The sequence below is a fragment of the Hyperoodon ampullatus genome (genome assembly GCF_949752795.1).
Source record: "Hyperoodon ampullatus genome assembly, chromosome: 3".
Lineage (NCBI taxonomy): Eukaryota > Metazoa > Chordata > Mammalia > Artiodactyla > Ziphiidae > Hyperoodon > Hyperoodon ampullatus.
In genome coordinates this window covers 54,910,097-54,934,036 of record NC_136916.1, presented here as the reverse complement: position 1 = coordinate 54,934,036, position 23,940 = coordinate 54,910,097, and the positions used below count along the sequence as shown (strand labels likewise).

The following is a 23,940-nucleotide window of genomic DNA, read 5'->3' as shown; positions in this document are numbered from 1 at the left end:
CCTGCTTGGCTGCATATAAACCAGTGAACGTACCTGGAAGACAGAAGGCGCTGATTACATGTCAGTCCCCTGCTTACCTCCACACGTGAGAGTCCCCTGCTTCCTGGCGAGAAGACTCAGGATTCTCGTGCTCGCCCTGGGTCTCTTGGAAGCAGGCTTCTTTTCTGCTCAGGGGATCCCTTCTTCTGTGGCCCTTGTCGCACAGCCGAGGTTCCCCAACCCTGGGTGTACTTGACGCTGCCCATCCGCCGCTCTGGAAATTATTGTGTAGGAGAGTAATTTCTAAGAGAATTTCCGGTTCGCCCCAGGACCCTTTTACCTTCTCCGTGAACTCTCTGTGTTACCAGTGACAGCCCCGGGACCCTTTGTGGCTATGACCCGGCTCCCCGTCCTGACCTCTACACCACCTGTGATGACCCCTGCGCTCCGGTCTTTTTGCAGGCCTGCAGAGTTGGTGGCGATGCTGTCGGGCACCCAGGCAGTGGCAGCGGAATGCGCGGACGCGGAGCTGCGGTGCCGTGTTGCTGTGGAGGAGCTGAGCCCGGGCGGGCAGCCGCGAAGGCGCCAGGCCCTACGCACCGCGGAGCTGAGACTGGGTCGTAACGAGCGCCGCGAGTTGATGCTGAGGCTGCAGGCGCCCGGACCCGTGGAGCGGCCGCGGTGCTTTCCACTGCGCGCCGCGCGCCTCTTCACGCGCTTCGCCTCGTCCGGGCGCAGCACTCTGCGGCTTCCCGCCGACGGCGCTCCCCGGACCGGCGCTGTTCAGCTGCTGCTCTCCGACTGCCCCCCTGACCGCCTTCGCCGCTTCCTGCGCACTCTGCGCCTCAAGCTGGCCGCGGCCCCGGGTCCCGGGCCGGCCTCCGCCCGCACGCAGCTGCTTGGCCCGCGGCCCCGCGACTTCGTCACCATCAGCCCGGTGCAGCCCGAGGAGCTGCAGCGCGCCGCGGCCACCTGCGTCACGGACTCCACGTCGGTGAAGCAGCCCACGGAGCCCCGGTCGGGGGCCAAGCCCAGCACCGTGAGGACAGGAAGGGGGGTACGCCTTGGGGAGTGGGTGTGCCACTGAGACGGAAGAGACCGAGAAAGCCCAAGTGTGGGGGGAAGATGGTGGCGGTGTTCGAGATGGCTACTGGTTATCTCAGACGAGATGCTCATCAGACTTCTGAGAATGACAGGAATATGGGAATTGTGCATGTGTTTCTCATGGTGCAATCCCTGAGATTGAGTAACGAGACTAGGAAAAGGGGGCCAAGGTCACATTAAAAGAGAAAGCAGAGAAGGTGCTTCAGAAGAAAAGTGGGAACTTGGTCGCCCTGGAGGAGGAGAGGAGGTTTTGGAGAGAACGAAGCGGTCAGCTGTGTAGGGGCAGCCAACAGGTCCAATCAGATAGGGGGACAAAGTCTGGTGGGTCTGACAGTGTTCGGGAACTGGAACAGATGGATCACAGACCACAGAGATTTGAGACAAGCTGGTAAGAAGAAGGAGATGCGGCCAGAAGGGGCCCTGGCTAGGCAGGGTTTTGCTTGGGTGTTTTGAGTCAAGAGAGACACATCTGTGACAGGAAGGGTAGTGAGAAGGAAGGATGGGTAAGAGAACCAGGAGAGTTAGGGAACCCAGGGGAGAAAGCTGAAGGAGTATCTGGACCTGCACACTGGGGTCTTCAGGGCACCAGGAGTCAGTGGAGATCCAGCCTCGGTCCCTTCCTCAAGGAGAGACCTGGACCCCTGTGGTTACTGGCAAGATCTCCAGGTGAACCGAGGCTGCCCAAGGGCTCCAAGGAGAGAAGCCAGCAGAGACACAAAGGGCTACCAGGCCAAGAAGGGAGGGGGCAATGCCTAGGGAATGTGGGGAGGCCCTGAGACAGCCCTATCCCCCCAGGAAGTCCCAAGGTGGCCCCTGCCTGTGAAGAAGCTGAGCTTGCCCCCCACCAAACCAGAGCTTTCCAGGGAACAGGCTGCTGTGCTGAGGGTTGTCCTGAAAGGCCGGAGCATTTTCTTCACTGGGAGTGCAGGTAGTGGGGGGCAGAGTGGGTGTGGGGAGAACAGTGGTGTGCTAGGATGGAGGAGAAGTGGCCCTGGCTTTGCCTTCTGCCCAGGGACGGGGAAGTCTTATCTGCTGAAGCGTATCCTGGGCTCACTGCCTCCCACAGGCACTGTGGCCACTGCCAGCACTGGGGTGGCAGCCTGCCACATCGGGGGTACTACCCTCCATGCCTTTGCAGGTAAGTGAGAGCCTCTGGGGCTTAAGCTGGGAGCAAGCCAGGCAGGTGGGAAGAGAGGGGAGGTCAGGGTTGAGACAGGGCTGGGATCTCAGCCCAGGCTGAATAGTGTCACTCACAGGCATTGGCTCGGGCCAGGCTCCCCTGGCCCAGTGTGTGGCCCTGGCCCAGCGGCCAGGTGTGCGGCAGGGCTGGCTGAACTGCCAGCGGCTAGTCATCGATGAGATCTCCATGGTGGAAGCGGACCTATTTGACAAGCTGGAGGCCGTGGCCAGGTCAGTATGGGCAGTGAGGACTGGGTTCTGGTGGTCTTCCATGTGGAACTCGCTCATCCCAGCACCTAAAGCACCACATGCTCCTCTCCAGAGCTGTGAGGCAGCAGAACAAGCCATTTGGAGGGATCCAGCTCATCATCTGTGGGGACTTCCTGCAGCTGCCACCTGTAACCAAGGGATCCCAGCCCCCGCAGTTCTGCTTCCAGGTAGCACTCACCCTCTGGCCCTAACCCCCATAGGGGTCTGCTCTGATCCCTGACACCCCACCTTGCCCCTACCAGGCCAAGAGCTGGAGGAGATGTGTCCCAGTGACCCTGGAGCTGACTGAGGTGTGGAGGCAGACGGACAAGACCTTCATCTCTCTGCTGCAAGCTGTGCGGCTGGGCAGGTGGGCCCTGGTGAATAGAGAAGGGGCCAGGGGATGCGGATGCAAGCGTGGGTCAGGGAGGAGCACAGGAACCCAGAGAAGGGAGAGAAATGCTTCATGGCCCCATTGGGGATGGTCACTCTGTGAGCACTGGGGCCCAGCCTCCCCCAGGGTTGGGGCCCTATCATCCAGCACAGGGCCTGGCACAGAGTACATGTCAGGGAATTATGGGCAGATGGAGACACAGGAGTTATTCAGAGATGTTAACACTCCCATTTTACAGATGCAGAAACTGGGGTTCAAAGAGGTGAAGTGACTTGCCCAAAGTCATGGCTAGTAAGTGGCTGAGCTAGGATTTGAACTCAGGTCTGACTCTAAAACCCAAGTTCCTTCTACTCTTTGACCCTGTGTGGCCACTTGCGGGGGAGAGGAGGTTGCAGACATGATCCCACCCCAGCTAGGACAAAAGGTTGAAATGCTACAGGTACTCTAACTTGGGGGTGGAAAGGAGGCCAGGAGGGCAGAAGATATGGACCGCAGCTGGGTCTTGGGACCCAGGTCAGATTGGGATGGGATGAAGGAAGCAGGTGGTGGTGGTGAGGGGCTTTCTATGCCTGGGGACAGGAGGCAGGTAGGAAGGTGCACAGCATACACCAGCAAGTGTGGGGGACAAGAGAAAGGCTGAGTGTGAGAGCAGTGAGAGGTGTTCCCAAGTTCTTCCCCCTCCTCTCACTGGAGTTGCTGCAGCACCCAGGCTTCCCTGGAGGAAGGCTTGAAGTGGGGAAAATAGAAACACAGGCTAGATTTTTTTTTTCCCTTAAGGCAGCAGGCAAGGGGCTAGAAAATTGTAGCTTGGAGGCCAATCTGATTATAGGGTACCAGTATTACAGGGTATCAACATCAGAGCCTCACCTCGGTCTCTAAATCTCTGGCCTATGCTCACTCATCATATCTAACTTCCTCAGGAGAGCGGCTAGCTCCAACCTGGGGGCAGACACAGGGAAGGGTGCCTGCCCACGCTCACAGCCAAGCACCACCCCCGTGCTCATTCTCCATGTCTGGGGTCCAAGTGAGGAAGGAACAACTTGGCCAGCTTGGGGAACCAGCAGATCTTGCCCTGGTGCTCCATCCAGTCCCCAAGCCTGGTCCATGGCCTGCTGCATGCGCCGTATCACCCACATGCCCCACCTTCCCTGGTATTCAGGTAGGCTCTGCCCTGATAGCCTGGCCTCCACAGGTGCTCAGATGAGGTCACCCGCCAGCTCCGGGCCACTGCTGCCCACAGGGTGGGGCGAGATGGGATTGTGGCCACGAGGCTCTGCACCCACCAGGATGATGTGGCCCTTACCAATGAGAGGCAGCTGCAGGAACTACCAGGTGAGCAGGGAGCTGGGGCTGGGCCAGACCAGCTGGGAGAGGCCATCAGGCAGGCATGGCCCCCCAGGCAGCCTGGGCCCTTGGTGTCATTTAGATATCTCGATCCCAGCCTCTGTGACCATAAAGTCCCTTACATTTGCAGATGTAATTGTGTCTTTGAGAGATGTAACCTTTCCTGGGTCAAAGTCATTCAGCCAGTAAACACTAAAAATGAGACTTGAACCCAGGCCTCTGATTCCAAAGCCCCAGCTAGGTTTGAGCTGTGCTCACTACCTCCCTCCATGCCCTGGTCTAATAGGTGTTTTTTTGGAAATTGAGCCACAAGTCAGTGACTTGTAATCTGTTTGCCCAACTCTCTTTTCCCAGGTGAGGTACACAGCTTTGAGGCCATGGACAGTGACCCTGAGCAAGCCCGGACCCTAGATGCCCAGTGTCCCGTTAGCCAGCTCCTTCAGCTAAAGCTGGGGGCTCAGGTGAGTGGGAAGCAGGGCCTAGACCCTGGGAGCATCGGCCTCCCTGATCCTTGCCCCTCTGCACAGGCTGCTCCACAGCCAGAGGGCCCAGCTGTGACCATAGCAAACTTCTTCCCTCCTGTTCCCAGCCACTTTCCTGTCTTCCATTACCTGACGCTCCCAGCCATTTTCCATTTTCTTCCTCCACCTGAAGCTCCAAGCAGTGTTGCTTTAGACAAATGCCTTTCCTTTGCTGAAGCTGGGTTTCCCCATCTCTAAATTCAGAGTAAAATACCTACCGCACTCAGTTGTCTTCTGCAGTGTAGCCTCTACTGTGAGCATCCTCCTTCCTTCCACAATGGTGAGGGTGGGATCCTTTTCTCAGGTTCCAAAGGGCACCTAGGGGGAAATGCGGGCACAGCGGTTGGAAGAGGGCTATCCCTCAAGACTGAGGTCCATACACATTCCCTGTAATAGACTTGGTCATTGTGCCCTGTCACCTTATTGTTTTTACCCCCTCCTTCTGAGGCAAACTGAGCAAATGTCATTCCCCTTTGACACAAGGGGAAACTGAGACCTAAGGAAATAAAGCAGTTTGTCGCAGGGGCCTCAGCAGACTCAGTGCCCCTCCATGACAGACCCCAGCCTCAGAGATCCGCCGAAGTGACCCCTGGAGCTGAGGCCAGGCGTGGGGATGCCCTGCAGTCCATGCCTCCAGTTTTCCTTCTCTCGCAGGTGATGCTGGTGAAGAACTTGGCAGTGTCTCGGGGCCTGGTAAATGGTGCCCGAGGGGTGGTAGTTGGGTTCGAAGCCGAGGGGAGAGGTAAGTGATAGGGGAGCAGTCCTACTGCTCAGGTTTGCAGCAGGGCCCTGGGGTTAATGTGCAGAGGAAAAGGCTAGCATGGAAAGGTGAGGCCTATCCTCACCTTGGAGCCCTGAAGCGGGACTGAAAGGTGGGACTTCTCCACGCCTCCCTCAGGGCTGCCCCAGGTGCGGTTCCTGTGTGGAGTCACCGAGGTCATCCGTGCTGACCGCTGGATGGTGCAGGCCACTGGGGGCCGGCTTCTCAGCCGGCAGCAGCTGCCCCTCCAGCTGGCCTGGGCCATATCCATCCACAAGAGCCAGGTGAGTGTGGGGATGGGGGCAGGATAGGCCTGGGGCATGTTGAAGGGTGCGGGGTCTTAGAGGCTTTGTGAGGGTTGAACTTGCCCTGGATGGAAAGTTCCAGACCAGCTGTAGAATAAACCTTTCTTTAGTGCATTTCCCATCCCACTTCCTCTCTTTCCTGGACACATACACTTCCCCTCTGTCATCTCGGGCCCTGCCATTTTCTGAGCCACTATTAGATATGTTAATTTTAACATATTATGACAACTGTAGGAGTTATAGTTGTAATAACCATTCTTGTTTTACAGAAGAGGAAACCAAGGCTCAGAGAGGTTAAGTAACTTGTCCAAGGTCACACAGCTAGTGCCCTGTAGAGCCAAGATTCATTTCCATGTCTGTCTGACCCAGACCTGAGCTCTTTCCTTTCACCCTTATCCCTCTACTCTTATCTTGGATCTGTATTTCCTGGACACCCCCCTACTCAGACACCCATCATCCTGTCTCTCTGACTCAGAGTCTCTGGACTGGGCAAGGAGATCAGGGGCAATAGCTGGGCTGGTGGAGGTGGGGTCAGGTTCTTGGGCACAAGTGAATTCAGGCTGAGCTGGCTCCAGCCCTGTCCCTCCATCCCCCAGGGCATGTCCCTGGATTGCGTGGAGATCTCTCTGGGCCGTGTGTTTGCCAGCGGCCAGGCCTATGTGGCCCTTTCCCGGGCCCGCAGCCTGCAGGGCCTATGTGTGTTGGACTTTGACCCCATGGTGGTTCGCTGTGACCCCCGTGTGCTGAGCTTCTATGCTACCCTGCGGCAGGACAGGGGCCTCAGCCTGGTAAGAGGGAGTCACCCAATGGTGGGCCATGGGGCCTTGGGCAGCCTGGGAGCTAGGACAGAGGGAAGGCCAAAGGACCATGGGGAGGGGGTGGCAGAGCCTCCTCGGCTCCGTTGGCAGCAGGGGCAAGAGGAAGGAGATGCTGGCCCCCAGGCTACGACTCGGGGGTGGCACAAGCCCATGACTGGGTTTCTCTGGCTCTGATATAGGAGTCCCCAGATGACGATGAGGCAGCCTCAGACCAGGAGAACGTGGACCCGAACCTTTGATCTGCAAAGAGAAGACAAAGGGTGGTCTCCCCCTCTTCCTGCTCCCTGGTGGGCCAGGCCCCAGGGGATACCTGGGGGAGGGTAGTGTATGTCCCTTTCTCAGGGGCTCTCAGCCTCCTGGCAGGGCTCAGGAGAGTGCTTCCCATCCATTTGCCAGCTGTGCCTCAGTTTTTCCCCTTGCCCTGGTGAGCTGCTTCCAGGGTCAGGAGTTGGCAATGGGCCTGCAGTGGTAGCTGGTGTTATAGGACACAGCTCTCTGCGAGGGGCTGGCCACAGGGCCACATGGTTGTGAATGCCGCTCTGTTTTTTGTTTTTTTGTTTTTTTTTTTTTTGCGGTACGCAGGCCTCTCACTGTGTGGCCTCTCCCGTTGCGGAGTACAGGCTCTGGACGCTCAGGCTCAGTGGCCAAGGCTCACAGGCCCAGCCACTCTACGGCATGTGGGATCTTCCCAGACTGGGGCATGAACCCGTGTCCCCTGCCTCGGCAGGCGGACTCTCAACCACTGCGCCACCAGGGAAGCCCATGAATGCCGTTCTCTTTAGGCTGCAGAGAGGAGAGGTGGCAGGTCCTCCAGGAGCAGGAACAGGCTGTAGGGGTCCTGGCAGGGGACTCAGGTCCCAAGCAGAGAAGGGAACCTGAGGCGGGGGAATCTTCACAGCTAGACCTAGCCCAGCACAAGCCAGGACAAACACCCTCCTGAGCCTAACCTGAGAACATGCACTGCAAACTGTGTGTCTATATCTTACGCTGCTCTTTCGGTGAAGAAATCGTGTGTAGAAGTATTGAAATGGTTGTTCTCAGACTGTATTTATTTTGGACAAATAAACCTGTGAACTGTGTGAGGACTGTGAGTTGAGTCTTATGCTCCCTTTAAGAACCCCTACCCGGGGCACTGGCTGACCCTTTCCGGGGTGCTACCCCTACCCCACCCCGCATACCTGGTCACACAGAGGTGTCTGTTAACGCCTTGATGGCTGAGCTCAGAGCACCCTTATATGAGGTTTCGTTAGTATCACTGGTTATTTGGCAAAGCTGAGTTACCTGAGGTTGGTGACTCATAGCGAATTGCCATTACCCAACAGTCTGACAAGGACACACTAGAGAATTCACACGATGGGAAATGGGCCTGTCACAATGTCCAAATGCTGGGGGCCTCGGTTGAAACTTTCTCACTTTGTGCCTTGCTGGGGCTCCAGCTTGGATGTTCTGATCATGGTAGCTTCAGCTGATCAAAAAGCCTGATGGAATTTGCTCAGGGGCCCTCATAGGCTGGCAAAGACTAAGGTTCACTGCTTATGAGTGAAAAGGTTATCAGTTCTGGCTGATAAATACAGGTTATAGTGGAAGCGTGCAGTGGCAGCTCTAGAGAGCAATGGTTAGTTAAATGTAAAATTGCCAATGGTGGGAGACCTCAAGAAGGCGGAAACCATGCTGGTTGCTAGGGGACGTGAAATCTCGGGTGCTTGAAGGTGTTTGTCCTTGTCTCCCAAAAGCCAGCACAGGCTCCAGCACACAAAGATTGGGTGCTCAGGGAGTGTCTGCTTAAATGGGGGCTCAGTGCCACGGTGTTTCAGAGGGGCTACAGGGCCTCAGACATTCTCGGTGGGCTTTGTGGAGGAGGCACAGCCTGTGGAGAATTTGACTGATGGTTATAGATCGGGGAGAGACCTGGCTTTCCATCCTGGTTTTACCACTCACCAGCTGTGCAACTTTAGGCATGTTACACAACCTCTCAGAGAGGGTTTCCTTACCTATAAAGTGCAGGTGGTAACTGACATCCACATAGGTTTGTTGGGAGAAAGGCCAGCCACATGGCAGGAGGTCAATCAGTAGCTGTTATTAACATTTATGGGACTTCCCTGGTGGTGCAGTGGTTTAGAATCTGCCTGGCAATGCAGGGGACATGGGTTCGAGCCCTGGTCCAGGAAGATCCCACATGCCGCGGAGCAACTAAGCCCGTGAGCCGCAACTACTGAGCCCGCGTGCCGCAACTACTGAAGCCTGCGCGCCTAGAGCCCGTGCTCCACAAGAGAAGCCACCGCAATGAGAAGCCCGCGCACCACAACGAAGAGTAGCCCCCGCTCGCCTCAACTAGAGAAAGCCTGCACGCAACAACAAAGACCCAATGCAGCCAAAATAAATAAATAAAATTTATGATGACTAATGGTTATCATCACCGTAGTGTCTGTAGAGCACAGTCCTGCCTGTTCCTACACTGGCTCCTTTGGCAAACAAGATGTGGGGGCTTAGAGGGGTGCCACCCGGGCCCCCCGGATGACCCCTGCCTGTCTTGCACTTGCCACCACCCTTCCTGACCCTGAGGAGTCAGCTGTTTTTCTGTGGCATGAACCCTTTCCTCTGCCCCAAATACAAGACAGTCTTAGGAGAAGCCAAGCCCATCAGGGTGACTCCACACGCACAAGTGGGCAACCATGGGGGCTTTTAAATGTGGTGCCATTCAAGGATCAGGGTGTTCCCAAGTCAAGATAACTTGAGTGGGAAAGGAAGGTGGCAGAACAGAAGCCTAGCTCAAAGAACTGATATGAAGCCCAGAAACCCAGGCTTGGGAACCAGTGGGAACCAGGGAGGCTAGTCACTGAAGGTGGAGCTGGGAGCAGCTGGCCTGGAGGACCTCTGCGGCCACCCCTGGACAATGAGCACAGCCACCAGGGAACGAGTCCTGAACTACACAGGTGGGCGTGTCTCTGGTTGAGCTTGGTCTCCTGCGCAGAGCCTGCAGCCACTGACAAGAGGCTGAATATGCTCTCAGGATGCAAGAAGGACCAGGGCTTCTGCCCAGAGATGAATCCCCCATCATCCTCCAGAGCCAGGCTCTTGAAGATGTCTTGGAGATGCAGTTATTTCTTCTGTACACTCTCCTGGGACTCTCCTCTCTGACCCCACCCCTCAACTTACACTGCTGAGGCATCCCCACCACCTCCAGCCCCTTTCCCTTCCCCAGGGACTGATTTCAGCGTTCCCTGCTCTCAGATGAACTCACCCTGCTTAAAGATGTCTTCCTCATGAGACCGTCTGGGCACCAGAAAGTCCTGTCCTGAGCAATCCTCTCTCAAGGTGAAGATGCTCTCCAGAAGGCCCCTGGAGGAGGGCAAACGTGTTCATAGGAGGGGGAGCTCCAGACATCCTTGCCCCTCAGGCCAGATCATGAGAGTAGACTGCCTCATGAGGGAGGTGTGCAAGGAACCTCCCCGTTCTTTATTTTCTTGGCATCTCATTTAATCTAACTTTAAACCTGCATCCCTGGGGGTGTAGGGAAACCCCTATCTCAGTCAGGATTGGGGGCTCCCCACCCTCAGGGTCATACAGGCAGGAGTAGGCCTCATAGGAGCAGGCCTCTCAGCTCCAGGGCCTCATGGTAGCTGCTGACACCCGCAGTGACCAGCATCCACAGGCCATAACTCTGCCCAGGCCCAGGGGCAGGGTGGGGGAGGGCTTTCCCAGAGCCATAACCTCTCTGGGGGCCTCACACCATGCCCTCTGGAACCCTGCATCTCCCTGTGGTACTCCCAGGGGACCCTCTGATCGCTGGCCCCTCCCCTGTCTTGGAGACCTTCCTCTCTGATTCTCCTTACCCCCAACATAATCCCCTCAAGGAAGTGGACCTAGGATGCAAAAGCCAGGAAACATTGTGTCCTCAGATAGCTTCCAGATTTGAGACAAAGAAGCCTGGTGACCCCACTTAGAATTTGGGGGCAGGGGTGGAGGGATAAGGACAGACAGAACCAAGAAAACATCCTCAGTAACATCCTGTCACACTGGGATAGAGGAGACCTCCTGCCCGTCTTGTGTGTTCATGTATTCATTCATTCACTTCACAAATATTTATCCAGGTGCTGGCTAGACATTGGAGACCCCACAGTAGCAAGAGACCTGGCTTAGATGTCTTCGTGCACCAAAGCACTGAGCACAATTACTTTAGAAAGGAGACACTTCATAAAATGTTTGATATTTAAAGAATTCAGGGCCAGTGCCATCCCCTGAGAGGTGGGGATTTTTACTCCCATTTTGCAGAGGAGGTAGCTGAGGCCTGGGGAGCTAGGCAGTGGCAGAGCTGGAACTGGAACCCTGTGCACTCCACTTGGTGTTCACGGAGCTGTCCAAAGGGAGTAAGAGGTGGGGCTGAAACAGAGGGACCGGTGGAGGGCCCACCTTCACCCTACCCTCAGTCGGAGGCCAGGGGAGGGTTTAGCGAGGCATGACCTGCTCCTTTCTGAGATCCTGGCACACTTTGCTCACCCCTACAGGGCCAATGGTGGTGCTCAGACCCCTGCATCCCAGAGTAGTGGGCCTCCTGCTCCCCAAGCACCACACGCCAGGCACCACTAGGTGGCGCCAAGTGGTCAGTCGGTCTCTGCCCAGAGACCTGTCCGGTCCTTTGTCTTCAAGTCTCTGTGCCTGGGTGGGCCACCTCAGGAGCTGGGGCGGCCAGTAGGCATAGGGAAGCTTCTTTGTTGAGAAGCTAGTAGTAGGTATCTGTTGAGTGCCTCATGGTTTGAATTCATTAGCCCCCTTGTTTTTCCACAATAACCCCAAGAGGAGAGTGGGACATTATCCCCACTTTATGGGGTAAGGAAACTAATCCCTTGTAAGGTTAGGTGACTTGGCCAAGGTCACACTGCAAGCTGGGTCTGGAACCCAAGTCCCAGGGTCCTGGGGTTTTTGCAAGGTCAGCAGAGGACACTGAAGCCAGATACTGGCTCCACCACTTGCTGTGTAACCTTGGACATGCTGCCTAAAACCTCAGCCCAAATTTCATCATTAGCCATGGAGTTAGGACAGGTAAAGAGCTGGGGTGGGGACAGGCATGTGGTAAACCCTCATGGTTAGCTCCTATAGGCCTTTATTGCACTTACCTGAAGAGGCCACCCTGCAACCCTCCTCATCTCTCCCTCCCCCTGTCCCCCAGCCTCTAGGGTGGCCAGAGAATAACAAAGAGAATTAGCAGGAGACCAGAGTAAAGACTCTCTTTCAGTCTTCCCTCCTGGAGGACCCAGGCTGTGCCCAGCCTCTAAGGGGAAGGGGAGAATGAGGTCTTGTCCCCTCTCCTTCCCAAAACAAATTGAGTCCCAGCCCTGGTCGGTGACTGTGTGTATCATAACTGCCCTTCTTCTTGCCTCTGTCCACCTTCTTATCTGAGCGTCTTTGATGACTCTACGAGGGGGATCTTTAGACCTAGTTTACAGAGGAGGCTCACAGAAGGTGGGCAGCTCAAGGTCACAGGGCTGTAAATGGCAGAGCCAGGATGGCACCCAGGTGTCTGAAGCCTCACCTTGGTGTTCAGGACCTTTGCAAAAAGGAGGAAGCAGGCGCTGCTTCCTTTCCCCTAGCTTTGTCCCTGAAACCCCACACTCAAGACTCCATTTCTTTAGGATTCCAAGAGCATCACCTGCTGAGACATAAATGGCTGGGAGGGGATGAGATGGAAGGGGAGGGGCTTGGTAGGAGACGCTGAATGGGGCAGTGAACCCGGGTGCCAGACTAGCCCTGCGGGGGAGAGGCTGACAGTCAGCCCACCTTCCACTCCTTGGACTCCCGCCACCTCCAGCTCCCTCCTGCAGCCTCGCAGCCTCCCGGCAGATGCCTGCCCCAGGGGTGCCCCCTCACTCCCCTCCCCCAGCTGGTGTTGGGTTCAGTAAGCAGAGCCCCAGCTCACCTGGGAAGGTGTCGAGTGAGGAGGGCGTCCAGTTACAAGCTGGGGCTGGGAGGGCAAGTGGGGGCAACCCAGGGGCAGGAGCCAAAGGCCTGGGACCTGGTGGTGGGGGTAGGTGTCAGGGGGAGGCCTCAAGACCTACCCCCCAACCCTGCAGGGGCCTCCTCCCTGCTGCAGGAGGCCCCAGCTCCTGGGGGCTGAAGCAGAAAGACCATGGCATCCTCCTCAGATGCCACCTGGCAACTAGCACACCTGTCAGTTCCCTAAGCTAGGCCTCAGTTTCCCCATCCTCAGAATGGGGGTAGGGTGGGAATAAGCCCTGTGTAACTGATCCATCACAGCCCAGGACTAATCTGGGTAAACTGTGAAGGGCTGTGCACACCCTTAGGGAGGGTGTTCTCCTCTCTGTTCAGCTCCAGTCCTCTCCCTCCAACACCCAGGGTGGCCTCCTCCCCCGCCCTGCACCCTGGGCCCTGGCACGCACTCCATGCCTATTTAAGGCAAATCTCCTGATCTCCTTTTAAATAACATTCACTCCTTGTTGTGGAACAGACAAGCAGGGCCTGAGCTTAGAAAAAGGGGAGGGAGGTAGTTGCAAATATCCCATCAGAGAGTGGGGGGGAACAGGAGATACAGTGGTGAAGCAGGTATGGGAGGGTCCTTGCACTCCCTACCCCAGCCTCCCATTTGATTCCCTCACTGCACAGGCCCTGGATTGGCTCCAACCCCTTTAGAGGGACTGGGGCACTCCCAGAAGGCTTCCTGTAGCCCCAGGGACTGTGGTGGTGTGGGAGACTGAGGAATAATGCCACTCCCAAGGCCTGGGGGGTGGTGTGCTTGGGTGAAGAAGTGGCATTTGACCAGCAAGGGGAGTGGGAGGGTCTGGGGTAAGACTGACATCTGATCTCACAGCCTGCCCAGTAAGGATGAAACAACTGCTATTCCCTTCTAGAATCAGAGGCTCAGAGAGGCCAAGAGACCAGCCCAGGGCCACACAACTAGTGAGTGGAGAGGTCTGAAACCTAGGCCTGGCCCCGCTCCAGATTTATGCTTTCTGCCCCTCCATGCCAGGTCTCCTCGTGTCTGGGGCTGTATGTAACACCAGACAGTGACTCATCAGGGACAAGGCATCATTCAAAGTCCCCCACACGGGACTTCCCTGGTGGCACAGTGGTTGGGAATCCACCTACCAATGCAGGGGACATGGGTTCGAGCCCTGGTCCGGGAAGATCCCACATGCCATGGAGCAACTAAGCCCGTGCGCCACAACTACTGAGCCTGCGCTGTAGAGCCTGCGAGCCACAACTACTGAGCCCGTGTGCCACAACTACTGAAGCCCGTGCTCCACAACAAGAGAAGCCACTGCAATGAGAAGCCCGCGCACAGCAACGAAGAGTAGCCCCCACTCTCTGCAACTAGAGAAAGCCCGCGCGCATCAACAAAGACCCAACGCAGCCAAAAATAAATAAATAAATAATAAATTTTAAAAAACGAAAACAAAAACCAAGTGCCCCCCCACACGCTTCCTGCCTGAGTAGCTCCCAGGCAGGGACCCTGACTCCTTCGCTTCTGCCTCCCTCTTCTTTTCTCCAGGCCAACCACACCTCTCCTTCTCCTCCTCCCAGGTTCCTGGCCCAGGCATCCCCCTGCTTCTGGCCCGGCCCCCAGATTAGCTCACCTTAACTTGGTCACGTACTCAGAAACTTACAGCCAGAAAGTGTCATGTCCCACACTCCTCCGAAGGAGTGAAGCAGCGAGGCTAGACTCCTTCCCGCTGCAGGACCCCCGCAGGGCCCTTCCCAGTCCCTCTGTTCTTCCCCCTTGAGGCCCGGAGGCCCTCCCTCTCCTGCTTCCTTCTCTTCCTCTTTCCCCCAGGTGTCCTGGCTGCCTCCCCAGCCTCCCATCTCAGAGTGGCTAATCCCCCTGTGGTCCTCACATGAAGGAGGTGCCCTCTCTGGGGTTCAAAAGGAGAGGGTTAGGGATCCTTTACAGATCATGTTGCCTCCCCAGGCATGTGAGCCCCAAGAAGCCAGCCCCACCCGCGTGTCAGTGTCATGCTGGACTAGGGGGTGGGGGACCAGAGTGAGGAAGAAGCCCTAGCCTTGTCTTCCTCTGGGCACATAGAGCAGATAGGGGCCAAAGAGGTCAGCTGGTCCAATGGCCTCATTTCACAGATGAGCAACTGTGGCCCAGGGAAGGGGAGGAGAGGCCCCGGGGGCTCACAGTGAGACAGAAGCTGAGCTGGGTCTTACTGGGACCCCTGGTAACCTCAGGTGGGGCTTGATCCCAGGGGAAGGAGGGTCAATTATAGGAGGAAACTCTGCTCAGTGTTTAGTCGGGGTGGGGTGTCCTTGAACTTTTCAGGGTCTTTCTAGCTTGGCTCTACCTTTTACCTCTTGTTTGCCCTTGGACAATCCCCTTTCCCTCTTTGGGCCTCAGTCTTCTTGTGTAAAACAAGTGGGTTGGGTAGATGGTCTTTAAGATCCCTTACTGTTTACATCTTCTGCACCTCCCATCAGCACAGTCCCATTGCTCAGGCCTTTCCAGCTCTCGCCCAGGCCCAGGTCTGCCTCATAGCCCCTCAAGATTGCTCCAACAGGGAATTCCCTGGTGGTCCAGTGGTTGGGACTCGGCACTTCCACGGCAGGGGGTGCGGGTTCGATCCCTGGTCGGGGGAACTAAGATCCCGCACGCTGTGCGGCACGGCCAAAAAAAAAAAAGATTGCTCCAACAGCCTCTACACTGTCTCTGGCCTCCGCTCTCGTCCCCTGCAATAAGCAGCCCCAGACATTGCCCAGGTAACTTACTGATGCTTAGGAATCTCCCATGGCCCTCCATGGCCTCCCTAAGAATAATCCAACTCATCACCTGGCATTCAGCACATCCCACCCGCAGTCTTGGACCCTGGGCTCAGTTTCTTCATGTACCAAGCACTAACGACCCCTCACTTAGGGACTGTGGTGTGGACACATAGTGGGGCGCAGGCCAGGAGCCCAGGAAAGGCGGATGGCCTGGGTGGCACTCAGGGCTTCTCTGTGCTGAAAAGGCTGCCCATCCCACCCCCACTCTTTCATCCAAGGCTGATTCAAGCTCCATCCCCTCCTAGAGAGGCCAGGCCCCCTGGGTGGCCCCATCTGAGTGACCTTGCCCATGTGGAGCTCCCACGGGCCAGATTCACTTGCCTGCCTGTATCTGCAGCTCCCGCCATCCTGTGGGGAATGTACAACTGGCCGCTCCTGGAGAACCAGCTGGCAGGCACTTGCTGAGTGAACCCTTGGGTCTGTGGGCTCCTGCCCAACCCCCTCTCCTTCCCCCAGGGTGGTGTTTTTAACATGGGATTTTCTCTGACTCTCAGAGACTTCCTCACTGCCAACTCCACAAGCTCACAGCTGGGCTGCGGGGCAGACTCTCAGCTGGAGGTTTTAGACCCTGTCTTGTCCTGATCCAGTGACTGGCCAAATGGACTCTCAGAAACCTTCCCCAAAGGCCCAGGAAGGAGTAGCTGGCAGGAAATACCACTTATTAGAAGAGAATGCTAAGGGAAGAGAAGCCAGGACCTAGAAGCTTGGAGACCTCCCACCCTGGGGTTTGAACACTGCTTCAGCCACTTACTAGTTTCAGGGTCTTGGGAAAATTACCCAATGTCTCTGAGCCTCAGTTTCCTCACTGGGAATAATAACAACTATTTCATCCTATGATGAGAGAATTAGATCATGCACGCAAAGTGCTGAGCTCATGGCCTGACACCTGGTAAATGCTCAAAAAATGGTAGCTATAATCCTTATTGCGGACAGATGGATCAAGGCCCCCAGCTGAGGGGGTGCAGGCTGTTGGTTGTTCAGCCAGAGGTAGGCAGCTGGTTAGTAGCTAGAATACAAACACAAAGTCCCAAGCCTGGTGCTAAGCAGTCTACATACATCATCTCATTTAAACAGTCCCTTCCTCTGTCAAAAGTAGGGGTTTGGGGGCTTCCCTGGTGGCGCAGTGGTTGAGAGTCTGCCTGCCGATGCAGAGGACACGGGTTCGTGCCCCGGTCCGGGAAGATCCCACATGCCGCGGGGCAGCTGGGCCCGTGAGCCATGGCCGCTGAGCCTGCGTGTCCAGAGCCTGTGCTCCGCAATGGGAGAGGCCACAGCGGTGAGAGGCCCGCGTACCGCAAAAAAAAAAAGTAGGGGTTTGGAACAGAAATTTCCTAAGGCTCAGTGAGTACTTGTGCAGTTTACAAAGTACTATTTACATTATAGAGCCAACCTCTAATCCTGTGAGCATTCTAATAGTTGTCAACGGTCACACAACTAGATCTGGGACTAGAACCAGGGGATGGCTCCATCTTTTCCCAGAGGCTGGTGGCAGACACTCTGAGGGGTTTAGTGAGGCCTGAAATCCCCACCCAGGGCCTAGGGTGGGACAGGGGCTTTGAAGACAACAGTGTCATGGAAGCTTGGCTCTGGCTCCTGCCCAGCATCTGGTTCTGTGCTGGGCGGAGACCTGGGTCTGCAACTCATCAGCCCCACCTGTCAGCCCTCCCAGGCAGGCACGTGGGGCCTTTGATTATCACTAAGGAGAGCGCGGCTGAGGGGGGCCTCAGTTCAGGGGCCTGGTCTCCCTTCCTTGCTGGGCACCTTCAGGCAGGGAGCTGTGTTCCCACCAGCCAAGCACCTCCAAGTTGACTGGGCTCTGTTATATGACAGGCACCCTGAAATATGCAAAGACCGCACTCTTTCAATAAATATTTATTGAACACTGACAGTGTGCCTGGCCCTGAGCTGGCTGTGGGGAACTGGACAAAAATTCCTGCCTACATTCTAGTAAAAGAAGCTGTAAAGGAAAGCATAAGTGTGATGGAAATAAAAGAGAGCAATTAGCTTTACACAGGTTAGTCTGAGAAGGCCTTTGAGCTGAGGGAGGGAAGAACAGCTAGAAAGAGCATTCTGGACAGAGAAGAGGGCCCACGCAAAGGCCCTGAGACAGGAATATTTGGAGTGTTTGGAGATGAACAAGCCTGGTGTGAGGTGGGCACACAGCAAGCTTGCCCTCAATAAATGCCAACTGAACAAATCAACCAATGATCATAAGGATTTCTGCATCCAGCTGAGATGGAGTAACAGGGACTGGATTTACATCCCCACCTAAGACAACTAAAATACCCCGCAAAGGGCTTCCCTGGTAGCGCAGTGGTTGAGAGTCTGCCTGCCGATGCAGGGGACGCGGGTTCGTGCCCTGGTCCGGGAAGATCCCACATGCCGCGGAGCAGCTGGGCCCGTGAGCCATGGCCGCTGGGCCTGCGCGTCCGGAGCCTGTGCTCCGCAACGGCAGAGGCCACAACAATGAGAGGCCCGCGTACTGCAAAAAAATAAAAATAAAAATAAAATAAAATAAAATAAAATACCCCGCAAAATATATGAAACGGTGGTTCTCAAGACATTGGATGCCAGACAGGGAAAAATAGTGACTTCTGGGCGTAAGGAAACAAATGAGGTGAGCCCTATAAATGCCCCACCTCACTGCCTGAAGAAAGTTTCCAGACCAGAGCGCAGCAAGAGGAAGGCAGGTGAAGTCTGGCAGCCTCCCCACACTGAGAAGACACTGAAAAGCTGGGAGTACTGAACACAAGGCAGAGAACCAAAAGGGCAAGAGCTGCACACAGAGAACACTAGAGCTCTACACAGGGTACCTCTGCAGTAATTCTGCTCAGTGCATGCATGTGAGGAAACCACCAGAAAGCACAGTAAGCACCACCCAAAAGGATGAGAGAATAATCCTTGGAGCTCACAGAGAGCTGCGAATAGTGCTGGTTCCCACAAACCAGAGTAGAAACCACACAATTAATGGGACACTGAATAGAGCCAGCATCAGAAGAATTTTTGGCTCAAAAGTGGGAAAAAACTAAACACTGCTCTGGCCCCCTCTAACAAAAGTAAGATCTGAAAGGACCGAACTGTTTTCAAGTAACTTTTGCACCCCAGGACAAAGCTCAAGGGCATTTATAAGAATACACACACACAGGGCTTCCCTGGTGGTGCAGTGGTTGGGGGTCCACCTGCCAGCGCAGGGGGCGCAGGTTTGTGCCCCGGTCTGGGAGGATCCCACATGCCACGCAGTGGCTGGGCCCGTGGGTCATGGCCGCTGAGCCTGCGCGTCTGGAGCCTGTGCTCCATGGCGGGGTGGGGGTGGGGGGCCCCAGGAGTGAGGGGCCCGTGTACCGCAAAAAAAAAAAAAAAAAAGAATACACACGCACACACACACAAAAACCCAGCAATTGATAAAATAAAATTCTTAATGCCTGGCAACCAATAAAAATTAGCAGGTAAAAAAGAAACAGGAAAATATGACCCATAATGAAAAGAAAAACCAATCAATTGAAACCTACCTAGAAATTATCCAGATGATAGAGTTATTACAGACTTTTTTTTTTTTTTTTTGGCTGCACAGCATGCAGGATCTTAATTCCCCAACCAGGGATCGAACCCGTTCTCCCTACAGTGGAAGCACAGAGTCTTAACCACTGGATCGCCAGGGAAGTCCCTATCACAGACATTAAAACAGTTATTCTAACTATATTCCATATGTGCAAGAAGATAAAGAAAAGACTGACCATGTTAAGTAGAGATATAGAAGGTATTTTTTAAAAGACCCAAGTTGAAATTATGAAAACTATAATGTCTGAGATAAAAATACACTAGATAGGGCTTCCCTGGTGGTGCAGTGGTTGAGAGTCCGCCTGCCGATGCAGGGGACACGGGTTCGTGCCCCGGTCTGGGAGGATCCCACGTGCCGTGGAGCGGCTGGGCCCGTGAGCCATGGCCACTGAGCCTGCGCGTCCGGAGCCTGTGCTCCGTAACGGGAGAGGCCACAACAGTGAGAGGCACACATACCACAAAAAAAAAAAAAATACACTAGATGGATTAATAGAACACTAGACATGGCAGAAGATTAGTGAATTTTAATACATAGTAATAGAAACTATACAAAATAAAACACCTAGAGAAAAAAGGCTAAAAAAAAATAATAATAATAACATGGCATCAGTGAGCTGTGAGATGACTTCAAGTGACCTAATATTTCTATATATGTAACCTGAGGGAAGAAGACAGGAAAATATATTTGAAGGAAAAAATTAACTGAAACATTTCTAAATTTGATAAAAACAATAAATCCATAGATCTAAGATAACCCCAAGCACTGTAAACATAAAGAAACTATACCAAGCTCTCTGGTCTTCCCCATCCAACAGAAAGCACAAGAGAGACCAAGATTGAACCCGGGCCCTTGGCAGTGAAAGCAGAGTCCTAACCACTGGACCACCAGGGAATTCCCAAGACAGCTGCATCTTCTTGTGCAGTGCCAGCCGTGTCACTGAGACATGATGGTGAAGGCTGGAGTAAACGAATACAGCTGTATTGGGTGCCTGGTCACCAGGACTACTTTTTTTTTTTTTAATAAATAAATTTATTTATTTATTTTTGGCTGCTTTGGGTCTTTGTTCCTGTGCGTGGGCTTTCTCTAGTTGTGGCGAGCGGGGCCTTCTCTTGTTGCACAGCATGGGCTCCAGGCGCTCGGGCTTCAGTAGTTGTGGTGCACGGGCTTAGCTGCTCCTTGGCATGTGGGATCTTCCCAGACCAGGGCTTGAACCTGTGTCCTCTGCATTAGCAGGTGGATTCCCAACCACTGAGCCACCAGGGAAGTCCCACCAGGGCTACTTTTAACTCTGGCAAAGTAGATAATGTCTCCATCAATGACCCCTTCATTGACCTCAACTACATGGTCTACATGTTCCAGTATGATTCCACCCATGGCAAATTCAATGGCAGAAAGATAAGAACGGGAAGCTTGTCATCAATGGAAGGCCCATCTCCATCTTTCAGAAGTGAGATCCCACCAACATCAAATAGGATGATGCTGGTGCCAAATATGTTGTGGAGTCCACTGGTGTCTTCATTATCTTGGAGAAGGCTGGGGCTCATTTTAAGGGTGGAGCCAAAAGGGTCATCATTTCTGCTCCTTCTGCTGATGCCCCCATGTATGTCATGGGCGTGAACCATGAGAAATATGACAACTCACTCAAGATTGTCAGCAATGCCTACTGCATCACCAATTGCTTGCCCCCACTCCCCCCAGCCAACATCATCCATGACAACTTTGGCATCATGGAGGGACTCATACCCACAGTCTATGCCATCACTGCCCCCCAGAAGACAGTGGATAGTTCCTCTGGGAAGCTGTGGTGTGATGGTCATGGGGGTGCCCAGCACATTATCCCAGCTTCTATTGGTGCTGCCAAGGCTGTAGGCAAGGTTATCCCTGAGCTGAATGGGAAGTTCACTGGCGTGGCCTCTCATGTCCCCACCCACAATGTGTTGGTTCTGGATCTGACCTCCATTTGGAGAAAGGTGCCAAATATGATGACATCAAGAAGGTGGTAAAGTAGGTATCAAAGGGTCCGTTAAGGGCATCCTGGGCTACATTAAGGACCAGACTGTCTCCTGAGTCTTTAACAGTGACACCCACTCTTCCACCTTTTTTTTTTTTTTTTTTTTTTGCTGTTTTATGCGGGCCTCTCACTGCTGTGGCCTCTCCCGTTGCGGAGCACAGGCTCCGGACGCGCAGGCTCAGCGGCCATGGCTCACGGGCCCAGCCGCTCCGCGGAATGTGGGATCTTCCCGGACCGGGGCACAAACCCGTGTCCCCTGCATCGGCAGGCAGACTCTCAACCACTGTGCCACCAGGGAAGCCCTACTCTTCCACCTTTGATGCTAGGGCTGGCACTGCTCTCAATGACCACTTTATCAAGCTCATTTTCTGGTACGACAATGAATCTGACTATAGCAACAGGGTGATGAACCTTATGGTCCACATGGCCTCCAAGGAGTAAGAGTCCCTGGACCATCAGCCCTACTAAGAACACAAGAGGAAGAGAGAGGTCCTCAGCTTCTGGGGAGTCCTTGCCTCAACTCAATCTCCCAAGACTCTGAGAATCTCTTGTTCTTGACAGTTTCCAAGAATAAGAAACTGTGGCCCATCACAGCTGGGGCTCTCCCAAGCCCTACTTTGGAGGACCCCTACTTTGTCATGTACCATCAATAAGTACTCTCTACTCAGCCAAGAAAAAAAAAGAAAAAGAAAAAGGAAAAAAAAAAAACCTATACCAAAGTATATCAAAATTGTTTTTAAAAAGTGATAAAGAGAATTCTCAACCTTTCTGTGGTTTGGGGTTGCTGTCTGCCTCATAAAGCAAAGTAGAGGGTTTGTCTTCTGGGAAGACAAAAGTCATCTTTTCCTCTGAAAAAGGCTCTTACATAGTTGGCTTTGGCGTCTTCCAGGAATAGGAGGGCAGGGATTGAGGCCTCATGAGTCTGGGATTTCAGTTGGGATAGAGAGAGAAGACAGTGGTTATAACCAGAAAGTCAGAGTGGGGTGTCATTACCTCCAGAACTCATCACTATTAACTCAGCCTGGGCTTCATAAGTCATAGAAGTGGATTCCTTAATAAAATAATAGTTTCCAAAAAAAAAAAAAAAGTGATAAAGAGAAAGACTTAAAAGCAGCCTGAGGAAAAAAAGACACACTACATACAAACAGACAAAAATAAGGATAGCATATTTTTTTTGGTCAGAAACAATGCAAGTGTACCTGTTATACCTGGGTTAATACTTCTGGGAAAGTTGAAACTCAGTTACGTAACATTATTGAGCAAACTTGACTTAAGAAGATGACTCTTTCAATAGGGTCTTTCTTTGACTTATTTGATTCTGATTGGTTTGGGTCTTGGGGACCATGGCTCCAAAGTACACTCCAAACACTGGGAATTCTCCTGCTTATAGTTAACATAAAAATCCCCCTGGTGCATTATATTCTCTCAAAAGCTTTGAAATGCGTGTTCACAGCTGTTAAATGTCAAGCAAATGATCTCCCTAAGACTGGGATGTCAGAAAAGGAACAAGGAGAATGACCACTTTAAGGATCAGGAAACTGGAACCATGACCTGTGAATGTCACAGGGATTAAACAAAACATTATGATCTGTGGATACCACACCAAGCATCCATAGATACATAGCTCAGAGTGGCACTAATACCTTAAATTTTGATCACATCTCTCAGGGTGAGAGTTTGATCAAAAGGGGGGAATTGTTAAAAAGAAGTAACAAACCCAAAATGGAGTTATTTGCCCCCAGGACAGCAAACCAAGACTTAAATTGTACTTTCAACCTCTCCCAGGAATGTGGCTTTTAAATAAATACCTTAAATTTCCTAATTAGCACTAATCAGTGAGACAATCTGCATAATCCCCACACTTCCCTTCCCTGCCAAAGAAGATGACCTGGCCTGAGACAATTATTTTTTTCCTTTTGCTAGTAACATCCTTGCCCCACCGTCCTTCTGCCTCTAAAAGCCTTCCCCTCTGGACCTCCTTCTAGTTCCTAGATGGAATGCTACCTGAGTCATGAATCACATAATAAAGACAATTAGACCTTCAAAAAGATACATAGTGGCTGAATGGATAAAAAGCCAAGATCTGTTGTCTACCAGACACTCACTTTAGATTCTAGGACACACATAGGCTGAAAGTGAAGTGATGGAAAAAGATATTTCATGCAAATGTTAACCAAAACAAAGCAGAAGTGGCTATATTTAAACCACAAAAAGCTGACTTTTAGCCAGAAACTGTCACTAGAGACAAAGAAGATCATTACATAATGATAAAAGTGTCATTCAATAGGAAGATATAGCAATTGTAAATATATATGCACCCAGCATCAAATCACCAAAGTATGTAAATCAAATATTGGCAGATCTGAAAGGAGAAATTGAGAGAAACACAATAATAGTAGGAGACTTTAATACAGGACTTGCAATAATGGATAAAACACTGAGGACTTCCCTGGTGGCACAGTGGTTAAGAATCCACCTGCCAATGCAGGGGATGTGGGTTTGAGCCCTGGTCCAGGAAGATCCCACAGGCCACGGATCAACTAAGCCCGTGTGCCACAACTACTGAGCCTGCGCTCTAGAGCCCATGTGCCACAACTACTGAGCCTGTGCTCTAGAGCTCTGGAGCCACAACTACTGAAGTCCTCGAGCCACAACTATGGAAGCCTGTGCCTAGAGCCCATGCTCTGCAACAAGAGAAGCCACTGCAATGAGCAGCCGGTGCACCGCAACAAAGAGTAGCCCCCGCTCGCCGCAACTAGAGAAAGCCTGCGTGCAGCAATGAAGACCCAACGCAGCCAAAAATTAATAAATAAATAAAATCTATGTTTTAAAAAACAAAAAATGAGACAGAAATCAATTTTAAAAATCTGTGGATCTGGACAACATTATAAAAAATGGATCTAAAAGATATGTACAAAACTTTTTGCCCAATAGCAGAATAATTT

General features: G+C 53.2%; 1 protein-coding gene and 1 pseudogene across 2 annotated transcripts; both read left to right on the top strand.

Annotated features, from left to right (window-relative positions):
* Positions 1–430: 430 nt before the first annotated feature.
* PIF1 (PIF1 5'-to-3' DNA helicase) lies at positions 431–6,892 on the top strand (the record flags this gene model as incomplete). The annotated part of the gene is made up of 12 exons (XM_079699939.1): positions 431–1,018; positions 1,879–2,011; positions 2,096–2,221; positions 2,340–2,493; positions 2,585–2,699; positions 2,775–2,881; positions 4,098–4,237; positions 4,604–4,710; positions 5,425–5,512; positions 5,669–5,814; positions 6,432–6,623; positions 6,833–6,892. The coding sequence occupies exons 1-12, from the start codon at positions 461–463 to the stop codon at positions 6,890–6,892; spliced, it is 1,926 nt and encodes a 641-aa protein (XP_079556065.1). The 5' UTR covers positions 431–460.
* A 13,038-nt stretch (positions 6,893–19,930) lies between these two features.
* LOC307050653 (glyceraldehyde-3-phosphate dehydrogenase-like) lies at positions 19,931–21,436 on the top strand (annotated as a pseudogene). The gene is made up of 3 exons: positions 19,931–19,975; positions 20,251–21,061; positions 21,291–21,436. The product of its transcript is annotated as a glyceraldehyde-3-phosphate dehydrogenase-like (transcript).
* The last annotated feature ends 2,504 nt before the right edge of the window (positions 21,437–23,940 follow it).